Here is an 18,742-nt window from a genome sequence, read left to right as displayed (position 1 = left end):
TGTTAGTGATGCTGATGTTCCTAGTAGGCTCAGAGCCACAGAGACTGTTTTGGTTGCCCAGGCTTTGTGGGGTGAAATTTTTACGATCAGTCAGCTGTGATGTGAACCCTCCTGGTAGTAATACCATGACCTCCTCGACCTCCTTAGCCGCCCTGATTAATTCTTAAAGAAAATATGAGGTAGAAATCTAAGCATTTTGAAACCACTGATAGGACCAATGACATGAACTAACAGCATGGAACAACGTCACTGACCAATCGCAGAAGTTAAAGACAACTACTTGAACAAACAACAGGGGGGAGTAGGGTCAAAAAACAACTGCAAGGGGTTCACTGCTTTACTGCAGATGAATTGACAAGATGATGGTGAGTAATAACCACAATGCAGCTAGAGACATAACATCTACGTATGCAGCAAACACATGTGTTGCATATGTGGATGTTGCATCCACTTATGCAACATCTATATGCGACATTGACATATCCATAAAGTATTAAAACCATAGACATAAACTAAAGACACATAGCAACAACATAGACCAACAACATTTACACATATGACTTCTACTTATTTTTGATACAAATGGAACCCCTCATTTTTTTTAATGCTTTTCATTGGGTGCTTACATTAGTTGTTGAGTTGTGATTTTCTGTTGTTTTAAGTTTATCACATTTTGAGAGGTTTTTATTAGTTTGGGTGTGGCCATCATGTGTCTGGCTGTGGTTTTCTCTACGCTGACACAGAAGAATGGCATCAAGGTGGGTGCTGGCTCTCTGTGCAGCGTGGAGGAAGTTTGTTTAGCTGTCGGGGAGCTGATTGGACATGGCTCTATCAAGTCTGCAGCTCAAATGATATATCAGATGCTGCAGATCTTCTCTCAGTCTGTTGTTGAGAGCGTATGTTTTTTGCCACCATCTGTTGGGGCAGAGGCATCAGAGCCAGGAACATAAAAAGGTTCAATAACCTGATAAAGAAAGCTAGTTCTGTTCTGTGGCACCTCTGAAGATTATTATGCAAAGAAGGATTCTTCATAGAATCAAGAAAATTATGGACAACCCTGGTCATCCTCTTCATGAGACTGTCTTGGAAAAACAGTGTCTACAGTCAGAAGCTTTTTCAGATTTGCTCTAATACAGACTGCTACAAGAGATCTTTCCTGCCATTAGCTATACCTACAATAACTCTCTGAAGAAAATGAATTAATATGAGTAACAACAACATTTATTTCTCCTTTGGAATCAATAAAGCATTTTTGAATTTGAATTTTATTCATAGTTTCCTGTAGTCAGTGTCACTGATCTAACAATGTCTTTTTAAGGCATTAAAAACAAGTTTTAATGCATAACCCATTAAAAAAATACCTCATGAACATTGATTCAGTGTCTCTCAATACAAGTTATGCATTATGTAAATTATAACTTACAGTATCTTGTTTTATTTTTAAACCCTTTTTGGACTTGCCATGTTCTGGATAACTAAGAACAAGTAGGTAGAAATAAATATCTGGGAAGTATTACTTAAACTTAAGGCTCAAAGCACGAGGAGTGTCTTTAGAAAAATGTTCAGATTTAATTTTGTGGTTTTAAAGGCTGTTCGTTAACGATGGTAAGAAATAAAGGCCTGCTGTCTTTTCTATCTGTCAGTTGCTATGCTCTCTCTCTCCTCTGGTCTCAATGTGTTATGAGACAGATAATCTGTGAAAACATCAAGCTCTTCCGATCACAGCGGACGCGCGTCCAGATATAGTGCAGACGCTGATTCCGCTGCGCGCGCGCGTATGTGATACTTCGTTAGAATCTTCTCCTCCCTCCCTTCGGTTCTACTACATCTCCTTGATTGCAGCAGGAAAATGAAGCAACACAGAAACATTTGCAGTTCATTCGTGATTCGAGCAGCAGGTTTAGGACGCTGCCCGAGAGGCGAACCTCTGAGCTCCGACGCCATTGGGTGGAGGAAAACTGGGATGCGCTTTCTGAGCAGATTGTCGCCTGGCTGTGTGGACGCCCTCTGAAAATGGTGTAGCCTATAATAATAATCCCGGCGCAGGCAGGCCGCTTCTGCTCCAAGGCGATGTGTGACGGAAGGGAAAATTGGGCTTTTTCTTCTTACACCGGACGCTTCTGAGATGAGGGATAAAAAGAGGAGGAAGAAGAAATTGGCGTTTGATTTTTAGGTTCGGATTACAGCACACCGACATGGATTCTATTTAGGAGTAGTTTTCTATTATTATTATTGTTATTATTATTTATGATTTTCATTCAAACCCTTTTTTGTGGGGGCGAGCAAGGAGCGATGATTTGATGCGGGAGATACGCCACATTCATGGCGAACACAACAGAGTTCGGGGAGAGCAGCGCGTCCTTCCACAGCTATGCATCCACGGCCTCTGCGGTCAAGCTGGCCTCCCTGGGGCTGATCATGGGCGCGAGTCTGCTGGGCAACGCGTCGCTGTCGCTGCTGCTGCTGAAGGACAGTTCGCTGCACAAGGCTCCCTACTACTTCTTGCTGGACCTGTGCCTGGCCGACGTGCTGCGCTCGGCCGTCTGCTTCCCCTTCGTGATGGCGTCTATCGGAGCCGGTTCCGACTGGCCGTATGGCGCGCTCAGCTGCAAAATTGTCGCCTTCATGTCGGTGCTCTTCTGCTTCCACGTCGCCTTCCTGCTTTTCTGCGTCAGCGTCACCCGCTATATGGCGATCGCCCATCACCGCTTCTACTCCAAGCGCATGAACCTGTGCACGTGCGTGGCGGTCATCTGCATGGTGTGGACCCTGTCCGTGGCCATGGCCTTCCCGCCAGTGTTCGACGTGGGCACCTACAAGTTCGTGCCCGAGGAGGAGCAGTGCACGTTCGAGCACCGCTACGTCAAGTCCAACGACACGCTGGGCTTCATGCTGATGCTCGTGGTCATTGTGGGCACCACACACGTGGTTTACGTGAAGATGCTGTGCTTCGTATACGACCACCGCAAGATGAAGCCGGCCCAACTGGTACCGGCCATCAGCCAGAACTGGACCTTCCATGGGCCCGGAGCCACCGGGCAAGCCGCAGCCAATTGGATCGCTGGCTTCGGGCGTGGGCCGACGCCGCCTACGCTAGTGGGCATCCGGCAGGCGTCGTACCCTGGCAACAGGAGGCTGCTGGTGCTGGACGAGTTTAAGACGGAGAAGCGCATCGGGAAGATGTACTTCCTGATCACGCTGGCCTTCCTCGTTCTGTGGGCGCCTTACATTAGCGCGTGCTACCTGAGGATATTCGTGCGAGGGGCTCCCATCCCGGAGCTTCACCTGACAGCCGCGGTGTGGATGAGCTTCGCCCAGGCGGGTGCCAACCCCATCATCAGCTTCATGTTCAATAAGGAGCTACGGGTTAGACTCAGAGCCTGCTTTTCCTGCTGCCTGGGAACACAGACACCTATGGAACCATACTGTATCATATGAACCCCTAGGCCCCGCTCCCCAAATATACAGCCAAAGACTGACATTTATGCACTGTAAAAACTGCTGACTCAAAATGAACCGGATGTGTAAGTTTGCTCAAACAGGGACTTTGTTTGGGTTATTTGACCAGCTTACACTGATCAAAACAAACTGGTATGGTTTAACTAATAAAAGTGGTCTGTATACATTTTATCTGGGAAGATTTTAATCTAAAGTCTATAAGTTTAATACGTAAAATTCTAATAAATTTAATAATACCAGTTTTGAACATGTTTAAAAATTCAGTCAGATAAATAAGGTTCATGTTGCTAAGCTGTCTTTTTACTCCCAAGTTAAAAAGAAACGGTTTGTAATTATGACACCATGTTATTAATATGAAATAGCTACATAACCAGAGTGTGACAACTTTATGGGAAAACCAGAATTTTTTGTTAATGTTTACAAAATTCCCTTGAAAGAATCTGATCAGTGTAGAAAAGTCCAATCCATGTTTGATAACTCCAGTTATTTAAGACTTTTGTCAAAATAGTGGATTCTAACGGTGATAACGTTTGAAAATGTTTCCTTTTGTTTTTTCACCGATATGACATTTTTACAAATGTCCAACTGGTCAGGTTCAGATTTCACCACTCTACATATTATAGGGCTTTTTCTCACCTATATTTTCTTAGGTTTTGTCCAAGTCAGTTGAGTTTCTTCGCTTGTAACTTTCTCCTTTTGTTCAGTTTCTCCGGGCACTCAAAGTGAAAACCATAGTCTGATCATTGGTCAGTTGTGTCTGTGGCAGGAGTATGAAATGTAAACACAGGAAGCATATTTTGTGTGCTGAGCTTATAGAAAATACAGATAATTTAATCTTATCAGTAGTGTGTTTCTGGGTATTTCAGGGGCAGTGGCCCAAGGCTCTGATTTTTGAGGGCCGCCCAAAGATTTTTCTTAACTTTTTTCTTTTTTTAAAAAAATAAATAAAAAATACATGCTTTGCAAACATTGCACTTGATACAAAACTCACAAGCTGCTACCAGGGGAGTTGTACTAATGTTTTTGGATTTTTTATTAATATAAACAATATTCAAGTGTTTGAAAAGGGGATTTAGTAGATTTCTTTGGAAACAGCATGAAAGTATTGGCAGGGGATATATTAAATCTACCATTCATCAATTCAAACCTGCTCATTTGTTGGCTATGTATTAATGTTCTATAATTTGCATTAGTGAAACTAATTTTCTGTTGTCAATAGAGCACCATAACTAAATCCAGCCCAGGGCCCACATCCTTGTAAATCCAGCCCTGTCTACAGAATAATTTTGAGAATACATCTTGAAAATTGCATAGTTCTATGCTTTACGAAGAAAAAAATGTTTAGCCAATTTTTCAAAACTAGGTCTCTAGTGCAAAGTAAAGTCAATAAAACACCAATTAACTGAAATTAATGTCATTATACCATGTAACTTTTCCATCTTAACATTTTTTACTTTATGCTGGAGAAGAAGTGACATCTCATTAGGTCATTCAAAATGTAAAAAATGGTGAAGAATGATGCTGTTCCTTCTGCTCTCTTTGCAGACAAAAACTGTGGGTTTTTGAGGGGTTTTGCCTGATGTTTGATTAAAAAAAACTACTCAAGTTTTCTCCCAGCAGCATAAAACCGACATTTGAATAATAAAAAAATAACCCAGCAGTTCTTGTGTAACAGCTTAGCTGTTACAGAACGTGTTCTCAATATGCCCTAAACACAGGAAAGGATGGGCTGTGAAAATTATGGGGAAGGAAAACTTTTAGTATTGCTACATTTTTAATTTTGGCCAAACCTTTTACTCATATTAATCCTAAAATATTTATTATACTGTATACTAACCCTACACTTTAACTTTAAAATTCAGCTTAGCAATAAAGGTAGCAACAAAGGACCTGTGTGACGCAACATTATGTGGAAGGACACCATGAGTTAATTTATATTTTATGCATGTAGATTATGATGTTTCAGGACAAGTGTTCCTTGGCTGGATTTTGATTTGCTCCACAACAACACATGCCACTGTCTTTTGGCTACATTCTGAAATGATTTCCCATGACTTGAAACAAGCACTGTTAAAAAGCCAGAGGCTAAGGCATGAGTCGACTTCTCAAGAGCCTAGGAGATGCTAACAGTTGTAATTTAATGTTGTTTTTCTTTTGTGTGTTTAAGGTAGTTTTAGAAAACTATCTGCTACAACTTCAGGGCAGCTCTGTGGCGCCAACTTTGTCATCCGTGACAGAATTTGTTTTACATTTGAATACCCAGCATAAGGTGCAGAGCTTGTTTTTTGTGAATGAATACAATATACAATATACTGCTGTAAATACTGTAAATCCCCATCATCATTCTTTTCTAACCTTATTTCAAGCTGTCAGTTTAAATATGTTGTTTATTCCATCATCTAATCTTTGTGTAGAGCAAAGTATTCAAACTCGCTTTGAAAATACTCTTTCATCAGTTGCGTCAAGAGACTGGTTGATTTACACTGGTTGCAATCAGACACACACTCCAGTCAACGTCCCTTTTTCCATAGATGTGTCTGAGACTCTGAACAATTTAGTGCTTTGAAAACAACTTTGCATTTCCTAGCAAATAAATAGAAAAGATACAATTTTTGGGCTTTGTTGTCAACTGTGTTTGAAGTCTTTCTGAACAGTTTCTGTATATTGTATGGTCATTATTCTTTCATCAGCTGACTGTCCCTAAATTATTCATAAATGAAAAATACTAAAAAGAAATATTGAAATAAGGGGTAATTATTAAACTATTTAGCTTTAATTTCTATTGACATGCCAACTTAGATGCATCTTGTGTTCAAGAATGTATTGATGAGATTATTATGTTCTATTTTTAAGAATGAGCTTGATTTTGTGTGGATTTACCAAAAATTCAAAAATTTAAAATTCTCCATGTGCTGAAGAGAGATGTGCTGCATGAGATGTGAGTCTCCAGCACATGGAGAAAGGATAAAGGCCCTTTCTTTGGGGCCAAAAAACGTGAGAGAAATTCCTAGAAATCAAGGTCTGCTTGTCTTCAACAACTGTTATTGCTGCTACAGTGACTGAGGCTAAAATAGAAGATTAAGAGGAGAAATCCGAGTTACAGAAAAAAACCTGGGAGGATGATGAAGCTTTCAGTTTATCCTCGCCCTAAGATCAGAAGCTTTGAGTGTGGCCCACATTTGTGATTGGTTGAATATTCACCCCAAGTCTAGTTTCTTTAACTGTTCAGTGTTTTGTATACTCTTAATTGAAAACCAAGAACAATTTGTATCATTTATGAACAATGTTCAGTCTGTTTTCACACCAACACAGATTTTTAAAAAATGCAGATTTTTCAAGGTTTGGAAAATCAACAAAAACCATGGAATTAAAATTTTTGACTTTTCAAACATAGAAATTTCCATGGTTTCTATCAATCTAAAAATTTCTGAATCTTTGGGGAGAAATTTAGTCTTCCTTTATTTCTATCTACAATTACAGAGCCGTCTAGGACAGTGTTCCCCACCACCAGGCCGCGGACCGGTACCGGTCCATGGACCAATTGGTACCGGGCTGCGCAAGAAATAATTAAATATGTCTGCTGTATGTATTGAGTCTGGAGGAGCTTTTATTTTGAAAATCCTAAACCGGATGCTGTCGGTTACGTCTTGTGCGCCAACATGCAGCAGAATGAGTAAGAAACAACGGCATCAGTCTCGATTCTCCGGTCCGCAGAAAATTTACAAAGGGTTGACCGGTTCGCTGTACTAAAAAGGTTGGGGACCACTGCTCTAGGGGATATGAGAGAACATTTGCGTTCCCTCGCAATACTTTTGCGCATTAACTAATTAGTACATCCTTACGAGAGGACTCATAACCTTTTGTGAGGTAACACAAAAGTATTGCAAGGTAATGCAAAGGAAAAAAAAAATCCCTGTCCCTAGAGGGCTCTGTATACAATGGCCTTAATATGCCGAAATATGAGGAAAATTTTCTGCCTTAATTCAAGAGCACAAATTTTCAGTTTGTAAGCAGGACTGCATGTCTGTCTTCTTAAAACTTATAATGGTTGTACTCAAAACTTTTGCTCTCTGTCAAATAGTCACTGTTCTTTCTCAAATGTTTCTTCTCCAGCTCAAAACTTGTCTCTGCTTGGATCAAACCTCTCTGCTTGCTTACGAAACATTTTCTGCTAGTGCTTAGAACAAAAGAGCATTATCGCCTGGCAACCTCTCAGCCAATAGAATGAAAGTGTTATACTAGGTGCATTTGTTTCCTTCTAGTAGATGTGCCTGCATAGTATTCAGAGTAATTTTACGTCTGTTTTAGAGTCTAACTACTTGTTAAAAGGAAGACTGCGTAATGCCGTTTACAGAAAAGAAGCAAGATTTTGGGCAGAGCACTTTAGGTCAGAATCAAAAAGACTTGTGTTGCACTGACAGGGACAAAAGTAAAGATAATTAGAAAAACACTGCCTGGAACCATGACTAATTCCTGCTACAGTCTTTGGATTTGACTTTAAAGATCTACCATTTGAAGTAGATTTGATAGATATGCAGTACAACTGGTGGTCCTCTGCTCCTTCTCCACACGCCCCAACTGAGCCCACAGGAGCACATGAACTCTGCACAGATGCTGTAGATAAACTCCAGACGTAGAATCTGAAGGTGGCAAACGAAGGGGGGTGAGTTTAATCTCCAAAAACTGTTCTCAGCAGTGTGTTCATTCAGCAGGTAATTACACGTTTCTTCGGCACGCTGTGTGGCACCTGCCTTTTATTCCACACCATCATTAGCTCCTTTTCTCCTGAGGCAGTAGCAGCCTATTGATTCTGTAAGTACTGTGGCATTAACTAACACCGACTGCATGCTTTTTAAGCCCGTCACATGTAAAAGTGTTACTTGCTTTAGTGAGAAAAGAACTGAACTGCAGTCCTTTCATACCTGCTGTAATTTCCACATGCCTGCTTAAAGGAGTAGATGTGCTCTTCTTTTGACGTGCCTGCATTTCAAATATATTCCTGTTTTCTAAATGCAGAAACTAAAAACCCACCTGCAGTAGCGTTTGTTTCTGCATGAAACTGCAGATTGAGTTTGTCACAGTGGCACAGAGGCTCTGCTGATATTTATGTGCAGACATCATTATTGGTATTCTTAGTCTTTTCTGTTCACCACTCAAAAGGGGCTTGCATTCAGAGGTCGCTTTAATGGAATATTTTCTGTATTTGACCTGTTATTTGTTGAAATGATGGTAAAATTTGAAGCCCGTCAGTCATTTTGACAGGATATAATTCACACCCTTGACTGATGCACATAGGCAGACATTACAGCCTTTATGCAAAGTGTTTGTCGCAGAGGCAATTAAAATCAATTAATAAAAGAATCCTTTCTGAATATCAACTCATGCACACTGAACTAAACGCATCTTTCTGACCAGGAGCTGTCAGAGTGTTGAAGAGTTATGGAGTGGACGCTTTGGAGAGTGGTGAACTCTGAAATGGCAGATGCTGTTGTTGCCATGCTGACCATGGATCGGAAACTTTTGCCATAGCAAAAGTAAGAAGCTTGTGGTCAACAAAAGCAGTAAAGTCCCTCCCGTCCAACATGAAGCGGAAATGGCCTGTTGCAAGAAAAAGGGTAAGCAGTTTCCTTTAAAAGGTGAATCCTGGAATTTCCTGCTACAAAAAGCTCAAAACTGCCCCAACTGATTATGCCCCAACTGACATCAGTATTAGAGCCACAGGAGCCAGTGGAGGTGGATGGGCCAAAAGCGCAGCATTAGCCAAGGCCTTTATGGCATCATCGAATACCTGCATCCTCTCGGGGGTCCACTCTATCTGCTAGTCCCCTGTTTAGAGCTTCATACAAGGGATGCAAGAGGTGAGCTGGCCCTGGGATTCACAGCTTGAATTTATGCATAGGCTTCAATTCAAAAGCGCTTATGTTTCATAAACAGTTATAATAAGACATTTCCAAAGAGCAGAAGAAGTCCTATGTGTTTTCAGCAATAACAATATTTGTTGTTAAGCTGTTGCTAAGAGCTTCAAACAACCATATTTACTGTTTCTCAGCATTTCCAAGTTATACTACAGCAAATTATGCTGAAATTTGATTGTGGTGCTGAAATTTCACAAACTGTCCATTTTTGGCTTCTCTCGCTGAGATAAAGCGTTTTTGGTCACTAACAGTAAAAAAGCTTAAAACTCAAAATTTTTAACTGGTTCCAGCTTCAAACAACCATATTTACTGTTTCTCAGCATTTCCAAGTTATATTAAGCAAATTATGCTGAAATTTGAATGTGGTGCTGAAATTTCACAAACTGTCCATTTTTGGCTTCTCTCGCTGAGATAAAGCGTTTTTGGTCACTAGCAGTAAAAAAGCTTAAAAGTCAAAATTTCGAACTGGTTCCAGCTTCAAACAACCAGATTTACTGTTTCTCAGCATTTCCAAGTTATATTAAGCAAATTATGCTGAAATTTGATTGTGGTGCTGAAATTTCACAAACTGTCCATTGATTGTGGTGCTGAAATTTCTGAAATTAAAAAAAGCTTAAAACTCAAAATTTTGAACTGGTTCCAGCTTCAAACAACCAGATTTACTGCTTCTCAGCATTTCGAAGTTGTACTAAAGCAAATTATGCTGAAATTAAATTGTGGTGCTGAAATTTCACATACTGTCCGTTTTAGGCTTCTCTCGCTGAGATAAAGCGTTTTTGGTCACTAACAGTAAAAAAGCTTAAAACTCAAAATTTCGAACTGGTTCCAGCTTCAACCAGATTTACTGTTTCTCAGCATTTCCAAGTTATATTAAGCAAATTATGCTGAAATTAAATTGTGGTGCTGAAATTTCACATACTGTCCGTTTTTTGCTTCTCTCGCTGAGATAAAGCGTTTTTGGTCACTAACATTAAAAAAGCTTAAAACTCAAAATGTCGAAGTGGTTCCAGCTTCAAACAACCAGATTTACTGTTTCTCAGCATTTCCAAGTTATATTAAGCAAATTATACTGAAATTTGTTTGTGGTGCTGAAATTTCACAAACCTTCCATTTTTGGCTTCTCTCGCTGAGATAAAGCGTTTTTGGTCACTAACATTAAAAAAGCTTAAAACTCAAAATTTTTGAACTCGTTCCAGCTTCAAACAACCAGATTTACTGCTTCTCAGCATTTCGAAGTTGTACTAAAGCAAATTATGCTGAAATTAAATTGTGGTGCTGAAATTTCACATACTGTCCGTTTTTTGCTTCTCTCGCTGAGATAAAGCGTTTTTGGTCACTAACAGTAAAAAAGCTTAAAACTCAAAATTTTGAACTCGTTCCAGCTTCAAACAACCAGATTTACTGTTTCTCAGCATTTCCAAGTTATATTAAGCAAATTATGCTGAAATTTGATTGTGGTGCTGAAATTTCACAAACTGTCCATTTTTGGCTTCTCTCGCTGAGATAAAGCATTTTTGGTCACTAACATTAAAAAAGCTTAAAACTCAAAATTTTTGAACTCGTTCCAGCTTCAAACAACCAGATTTACTGTTTCTCAGCATTTCGAAGTTGTACTAAAGCAAATTATGCTGAAATTTGATTGTGGTGCTGAAATTTCACAAACTGTCCATTTTTGGCTTCTCTCGCTGAGATAAAGCGTTTTTGGTCACTAACATTAAAAAAGCTTAAAACTCAAAATTTTTGAACTCGTTCCAGCTTCAAACAACCAGATTTACTGCTTCTCAGCATTTCGAAGTTGTACTAAAGCAAATTATGCTGAAATTAAATTGTGGTGCTGAAATTTCACATACTGTCCGTTTTTTGCTTCTCTCGCTGAGATAAAGCGTTTTTGGTCACTAACAGTAAAAAAGCTTAAAACTCAAAATTTTGAACTCGTTCCAGCTTCAAACAACCAGATTTACTGTTTCTCAGCATTTCCAAGTTATATTAAGCAAATTATGCTGAAATTTGATTGTGGTGCTGAAATTTCACAAACTGTCCATTTTTGGCTTCTCTCGCTGAGATAAAGCGTTTTTGGTCACTAACAGTAAAAAGGCTTAAAACTCAAAATTTTTGAACTCGTTCCAGCTTCAAACAACCAGATTTACTGTTTCTCAGCATTTCCAAGTTATATTAAGCAAATTATGCTGAAATTTGATTGTGGTGCTGAAATTTCACAAACTGTCCATTTTTGGCTTCTCTCGCTGAGATAAAGCGTTTTTGGTCACTAACTGTAGTGGCGATTGTTTGTCAAACCAAGCATGCAATAAAAGTTCCTTCAGCCACTAAGAGGCACTGGGGTCAAGTTTTTGTACGCAGGTAAAAGAAATTTGATGTCCAAACTTGTTGACTGTCTTGGTTGCTTTTATTTTCCTTTTCAGCAAACAGTTACAATTTTCAAACTTTCCTTTGTTCTCCTATATATTCTCTTGCACTGTTCTCTTGCTCTGGTAAAAACCATAGGCCCCAAACCCAAATGCCTGCTGGTCCTTTACCAGGCCCCTATACTTATAGACAAGTGGACTGACCCACATGACTTCCTGTCTAACTCAAAATGAATAAGAAAAAATAATAAAACAAAAAATTAAATAGAATCAACAATTATTAACCTGCAAATAAATACTGTAAATAATACAAAAAACATACACTTAAGAATTAACTAACAAAATTCAAATGAATAAAGAAATCAAGAATAAATAGCTCCAACACTCCGGCCCCTAATTGTGAATACTATCACAATTACTTTAAAAGGAAAAGGAGCTATTCCTTCAAACATGTCCCCAATTCCTCAGGGTGATGCTTCCAGTAGCAACAGAAGTTTGGTCACAGGTCTTTCCAACACACTGGTCTTGGTTTGCAGTTGCACTGAACGCACCAAGCCCTGTCCGTCCTGGTTTACACTCAAAACTTTGGCCATCATCCATGATCCTCTTGGAGCTGTAGAGTCTGCAATTAAGACAACATCTCCAGGAATGAGACATCTTTTAGTTATTGTCCATTTTTGTCTTTCCTGCATCAAAGGTAAATATTCAGAAAGCCATCTTTTCCAGAACAGCTCTGCCATGTATTGTACCTGTTTCCACCTTTTCCTGACATAAAGATCTTTTTGATTGAACAATCCTGGTGGCAAAACTGGTTTGTGTTTCATCAACAACAAGTGATTTGGTGTGAGTGCCTCAAGATCATTTGAGTCATCTGAAACTTTAGTAATGGGTCTGTCGTTTAATATGGATTCAACTTCACAAAAGACTGTTTGAAGCCCTTCATCATCCAAGACTTGTTCTTTAAGAACTGAGACTAAAATACTTCTTATGGAACGAATCAGACGCTCCCAAACTCCACCTTGGTGAGAGGCTGCTGGGATGTTAAAGTTCCATTTGATTCCGTCTTGCACAAAAGCATTTTGAATTTTAGCATGGTTCAGTTCAGCCAAACTCTCTTTCAACTCTCGATTTGCACTAACAAAATTTGTGGCATTATCAGACCTGATGGTTGAAACTGGGCCTCTTCTACAGATAAACCTGCGGATTGCATTTATACAGGAATCTGTATTGAGGGTGTACGCAATTTCCAGATGTACTGCACGGCTGGTGAAACAAGTGAACAGAACTCCATACCTTTTCAGGAGACTTCGTCCTCTTTTAACACTTACAGGACCAAAGTAATCCACTCCAACATTTGTGAAGGGAGCGGTGGATGGCAGAACTCTTTCTTCTGGCAGATCTGCCATCTTTTGTTCAACAAACTTTCCTCTGTTACGTCTGCAAACAACACAATGAGAGATGATTTTTCTGGCAGCTGAATTAGCATTTATTATCCAGTATTTTTGTCTTAATCTTGACAGCATATGAGCTCTTCCTGCATGTCCCAACTGTTGATGAATATGGCGTAAAATCAGGATAGATACATACATATCCTTTGTCAAAATTACAGGATGCTTTGCTTCAACAGGCATGGCTGTTTTTTTCAACCTGCCACCCACTCTGAGGACCCCAGCATCCAATACTGGGTCAAGTTTGTAAAGAGAACTTCTCATGGATATTGCTTTAAGCCCTCTGTTGATTAAAGCAGTTTCAGTTGTAAATTTCTGTTGTTGTGCAAACCGAACAATAGATAGTTCTGCCTTGGCCAAGTCTTCAGGAGTCAGATTTTCTTTCTTCAGAGTGGTTTTGAACCTTTCCATCTGCTTTTCCAATTCTTTCTTTTGATTTTCTGGATTATTGTTATTCAGGTCTGCAGCAGCAAACTCTTTCCTTTTCTGTTGCAACAACATCAAGATGTTCTTCAGTGTTAGGTCCCTTTTGACCTCTGGATCATCTGCAGGAATTGCATGGTGATCCACATCCAGTTTAGGCCATTCCTCTTCTGATCTGTGGAGAAATTCAGGCCCATTTATCCACCTCCTGCATTTGAGGAACTCCTCAGCTGTCATGCCTCTGGATGCATCATCTGCAGGATTCTCCTTGGAGGAAACATATCTCCACTGATTCACGTCTGTTGCTTCTTGGATGACAGAGATTCTGTTTGCAACAAAGGTGTGAAATCTTCTGGTTTCACTGGAGATGTATTTTAGTACCGTTGTACTATCAGTCCAGAAAACAGGTTTTTCCAACTGTATTTGCAGCTCCTTTTGCAGCAGTTTATTCACTCGGACAGCAAGAACAGCAGCTGTCAGTTCCAACTTGGGGATTGTTGTTTGCTTCAAAGGAGCAACTCTTGCTTTTCCTAGAATGAAAGCAACATGTGAGATGTTATTGTTTTCCAGTTTTAAATATGACACTGTTCCATAGCCATCTTGACTTGCGTCAGAGAAATGATGAAGTTGTGCTTTGTCTGGTTTTCTGATGCGACTTGGTTTGATGCAACGGTCTACTTTAAAACTGGATATCAGCTGGAGATCCTCCAGCCAATCAAGCCACTTCCTAGAAAGAGAATGGGGAATAACTTCATCCCACTTCAAATTCTGTTGACAAAGATCTTGCAGTAATAGTTTAGCTGGCATACTGAAGGGAGCCAGGATCCCCAAGGGATCATACAGTGAGCTAACTACAGACAAAATGCCCCTTCTGGTATGTGGGCGGTCCTGCACAGATGTTCTGAACTTGAACTCATCAGTTTCAATGCTCCACTGTAAACCCAATACTCTCTCAACTGGAAGTTGATCTTTGTCCAAATCCAGACTTTTAATTTCTTTTGCTCTCCTTTCCTCTGGGATTGACATGAGCACTGTGCGACTGTTGCTTACCCACTTTGAAAGCATGAATCCTCCTTTAGAGCAGAGCTCTGTCAGCCTCTTCACCATGTGCACTGCATCTTCTTCTGTGGGAACAGATTTTAAACAGTCATCCACATAAAAGTTATTTTTGATTGTATCAACCACTTCAGCTGGAAACTGTTGTACGTTATCATCAGCAGTTCTTTGCAGAGCATAATTTGCACAGCTTGGTGAAGACATTGCTCCAAATAAGTGAACCAACATCCTGAACTCCTGTGCAGGTTTTGAAGTGTCACCATGTTTCCACCACAGGAAACGGAGAAAGTTGACATGTTTCTCAGAGACATACACTTGGTGAAACATGGCATCGATGTCAGCCATCAATGCAACAGGCTCTTTTCTAAATCTGATGAGAACTCCAACCAGAGAGTTTGTGAGGTCAGGTCCCTGCAGAAGCTGACTGTTCAGTGATGCTCCTTTATAAGTTGATCCACAATCAAATATAACTCTTAACTTGCCTTTTGTGGGATGATGCACTCCATGATGAGGAATGTACCACAGTTGTCCATTACCTTTCTGTAGCTCATCTGCTGGTACAGCCTCAGCATATCCTTGTTGCAGCATGTTGTTCACACATGCAGTATATTCCTCCTTGTACTGAGCATCCTTTTCAAATCTCCTCCTGAGGCTCTGGAGGCGCTGCTCTGCAACACAAATGTTATTTGGCAAGCTGGGACTTTCACTCCTGAAAGGTAAGTCAATATGATAATGACTTCCAACAAGTTTTGTTGAGTTATTAACAATCTTCATAAAATGCAAATCCTCTCTGGACATTTCAGTTTTCTCCTCTGATGATCTTTCATTAAAGTCATTGACCAGCATTTCTTTAAGATGCTCAACAGAGATCCTGTTGGCTGTTACAGCAGTGCAGATATTTTTATTTCTGTTGTTTCCAGTGCGCAGAGGAGCATTTATGACCCAGCCAACTTTAGTTTTTACAGCATAAGGCCCACCATCCACACTGTTTATCACCTCCCAGGGCTCTAAAACATTTGAAGCATCAGTTCCTATCAATAGCTCCACTTCTGCATTGATGTTATGAAGCTTAACAGGTTTAAGATGAGGCCACTGATCAATGTCCTTTTGCTGGGGAATATTCAGTGTAGAAACTGGCATAGTCCTTTGAGTCAAAACATCTGGCAATGCTATGAAGTCATTTGTTTTCAATTCAGAGATTTCCAAACCAGACAAAACTTGTACATTAACAATCTTATTTTGATTAATTGTTCTCAGCAGAATATTTGTCCTTTTGCCCTTTAAGTTCAGACTTTTTGCCAGAGTTTCTGTACAAAACGTACCTGAACTTCCTGGATCAAGAAATGCATACGTTTGTACAACTTTGTTGCTCTTTTGACTTTTAACTTTAACTGCAACAATAGAAAAAACAGCATCATCATTATGACCGGCCCCAATATGCCCACATGTCTGAGTGGTTGCAGTTGAAAAGTTGACATGAGACCTTGTTGTCTGTTGGGTTTGTTCTGAAGAGGCTCCTGGCTCCTTTTGCTCTATGTGAAGAACCCCTGGATGCTTTTGGTGACACACGTTGCAATCCAAACGACTCCTGCAGTCTTTGCTTGTGTGACCAACTTTCAAACAACCGAAACAAATCCCCTTTTGTTTAATGAAGGTCAACTTGTCCCGATGCATTTTAGCTTTAAACTGCATACAGTTTTCCAATAGATGATTTCTTTGTAAACAAAACAAGCAGCTGTGAAGAACAGTAGACTTGGTCTTGTTTTCAATCGACTGAGTTCTGGCTTCTGGAATTGTGCTGACATTAGTGGCAAAACTGCTTCCTTTTTTCCTTTGCTTGTTGAAACTTGAAACTTTAGAGTTGCTCACAGTTGGTGGGTCTTGGATGTTGCCAAACACTGGATCTGAGGCTACTTTTGCTTCTTTTACTATGAAAGCAACCAGATCAGTGAACAACGCTCGGTGGCCATTTTGTTCCTGCAGCTCATATGCAGCAACTCTCCATTTTTCCCTCAGTTTGTATGGGAGTTTCAGGACGATCGTTCTCATATTTAAAGGTAAATCCAACTCTTTCATGTAAACAATTTGTTGTGTTAAATTTGAACAACCTTGAAGGAAAAGAGAGAATGATTGAAGACTTTTCACATCATCACCTTTTATTGGTGTCCAACTCATAATCTTCTCCATATATGCAGAAACAATTTTATTTTCATTTCCAAAATGTTCTTCAAGAAGATATTTGGCTTTAGAATAACCTTGATCAGGAGGTAAGTGCTGACAGCTATGCACCAGATCTTTAGGCTGCCCCCTAGTGAACTGCTCCAAGAAGTGCAAACAGTCACTCGAGTTGTCAGTTTTAGCTTCCACTCCGTTCTCAAAAGCATTCATAAATGATCTGTACTGCAGGGGGTCCCCATCAAACACAGGGATGTTTCTGGATGGGAGAACAGACGATATGTTTTGTTTTACAAGTAAGGCAGTGATGTCATTTTTTCTTTGCATGATGTTCACCATGTCATTCTGACAGTCCTCGGTCAAAGAAGGAAATTGAAATTGCGTTTGCTGTGTTGCTCGAGTTGAAGAATCAACATTTATTCTCATCTGGTCATTTTGAAATTGTTTCTGCCTCTGTTTAGGTCTAACGACAGGAGAGACAGATGAAGAATTTGCTCTGTCATTCGGAAAAACTCATTAGCACGAGGATTTAACAAGAGCGTGTCCTTTACTTGGGCTCTTTCAAAATAAGAGTTCATGCCATCGGATTGTTTAGAACCAGCAATTGAATTCATATTTAAAACATTAAGTTTTGCATTAGTTGCTGCCAACTCTGTTTCCAAATCTAATTTTTCTTTTTCTCGTCTCAGTTTTTCCTCTTGAGTTTCGATCAGATGTCTTTTGTCCAACGCGGCAAATCTCTCCATGAGCGCTGCCTTTTCAGCCGCAGCTTTAATGCGTGCAGAGGAGGTAGATGAAGTCCGAGACTGCTGTGAAGATGTTTTTGAACGTGGCTTTACACTTGAAACATTAGAGACACTGTCTTCAGGGTTTATTTCATCCTGATCAGCAGCAACCTGATCGTCATCAACATCATTTTTCTGTTCAATATATGGATATCCTGCTTCATGCAACCAAACCTTTACATTGTCCATAAAAGCAGTTTGTCTTTTCACTTCTTCTTCTGGTAATGGCAAGTTTAAAAAGGATTCATGTAAATCGGTTGCATCTCGATAACATTTAATAAATTTGACAAAGTCAGAAGACACTTTTTTAACATTTTCTTGTGACGTCATTGATGCGGAGATTTTCTCCATACATTTTGAAGCTTGCTTACACTTTAAACTTTGGCTTTCTTGACGTGTTTTTATATAAAACTCCAAACCCTTTTGTGTGAATTTGATGTTTCTTTTCTCTTGCGACATCTGAGTGTCATCCACTTTGCTCTTTACATCAGACATTTTTAGCGATCCTTTTAATTATTTCAAACATTCAACAGCAGCATAATCCACAAGGAATCCACAGGATAAATCACAAACGTGTCTCTTTGTTTAAAGAGGTTGATTCGTGTGAACAAACATTTCCATGATGGGCGTCGCCACACGTCTTGATCCAATTAAGCGTCAACTTGTCACATGAAACTCATCTCATCAGTCTTTGCAGTGAAATAATGTCTTTAAACTCCAGTAGTTTCACCGTTTTCCTTTACGGCTTAAACAATATTTCCACGTACCAGTTTGATGAATGAGTGACGTGTCAATCCAGGCCTGACGCAGCAAGTCGCTTGATTTCAACAAAGATGATCCAAAACCTTTTGTTTGATGGTAATCCTTGAGATCCATAAATCCAACATGTCCATTGATGAGGGATTATTCCTTTTGGTCCATGAGATGGTTCCTTACTTGATCCATGGGGAGGTTTTTACTTGATGTAGTGGCGATTGTTTGTCAAACCAAGCATGCAATAAAAGTTCCTTCAGCCACTAAGAGGCACTGGTGTCAAGTTTTTGTACGCAGGCAAAAGAAATTTGATGTCCAAACTTGTTGACTGTCTTGGTTGCTTTTATTTTCCTTTTCAGCAAACA

At 39.8% G+C, this 18,742-nt stretch overlaps 2 protein-coding genes across 3 annotated transcripts; one reads left to right on the top strand and one right to left on the bottom strand.

The window, feature by feature from the left end:
* Window positions 1-730: 730 nt before the first annotated feature.
* gpr27 (G protein-coupled receptor 27) lies at window positions 731-6,153 on the top strand. The gene has a single exon (XM_044122239.1). The coding sequence runs from the start codon at window positions 2,323-2,325 to the stop codon at window positions 3,436-3,438; it is 1,116 nt and encodes a 371-aa protein (XP_043978174.1). The 5' UTR covers window positions 731-2,322; the 3' UTR covers window positions 3,439-6,153.
* Window positions 6,154-11,856: 5,703 nt separating this feature from the next.
* On the bottom strand, window positions 11,857-13,348 carry LOC122834022. Of its 2 annotated transcripts, none has more exons than XR_006371112.1 (2): window positions 13,031-13,348; window positions 11,857-12,359 (listed from the first exon to the last, which is right to left on the bottom strand). XR_006371112.1 is itself a non-coding variant. In XM_044122087.1 (2 exons), the coding sequence occupies exons 1-2, from the start codon at window positions 13,324-13,326 to the stop codon at window positions 12,202-12,204; spliced, it is 1,029 nt and encodes a 342-aa protein (XP_043978022.1). In that variant the 5' UTR covers window positions 13,327-13,348; the 3' UTR covers window positions 11,857-12,201. The 2 variants fall into 2 exon arrangements, 1 of the variants encoding a protein (XP_043978022.1); XM_044122087.1 differs by having other exon boundaries at window positions 11,857-12,934.
* Between the last annotated feature and the right edge of the window lie 5,394 nt (window positions 13,349-18,742).

The sequence above is a fragment of the Gambusia affinis genome, linkage group LG07 (assembly GCF_019740435.1).
Source record: "Gambusia affinis linkage group LG07, SWU_Gaff_1.0, whole genome shotgun sequence".
NCBI classification, from domain to species: Eukaryota; Metazoa; Chordata; class Actinopteri; order Cyprinodontiformes; family Poeciliidae; genus Gambusia; species Gambusia affinis.
The sequence above is the reverse complement of the archived record's forward strand: the minus strand, read 5'-3'. Positions and strand labels throughout refer to the sequence as shown.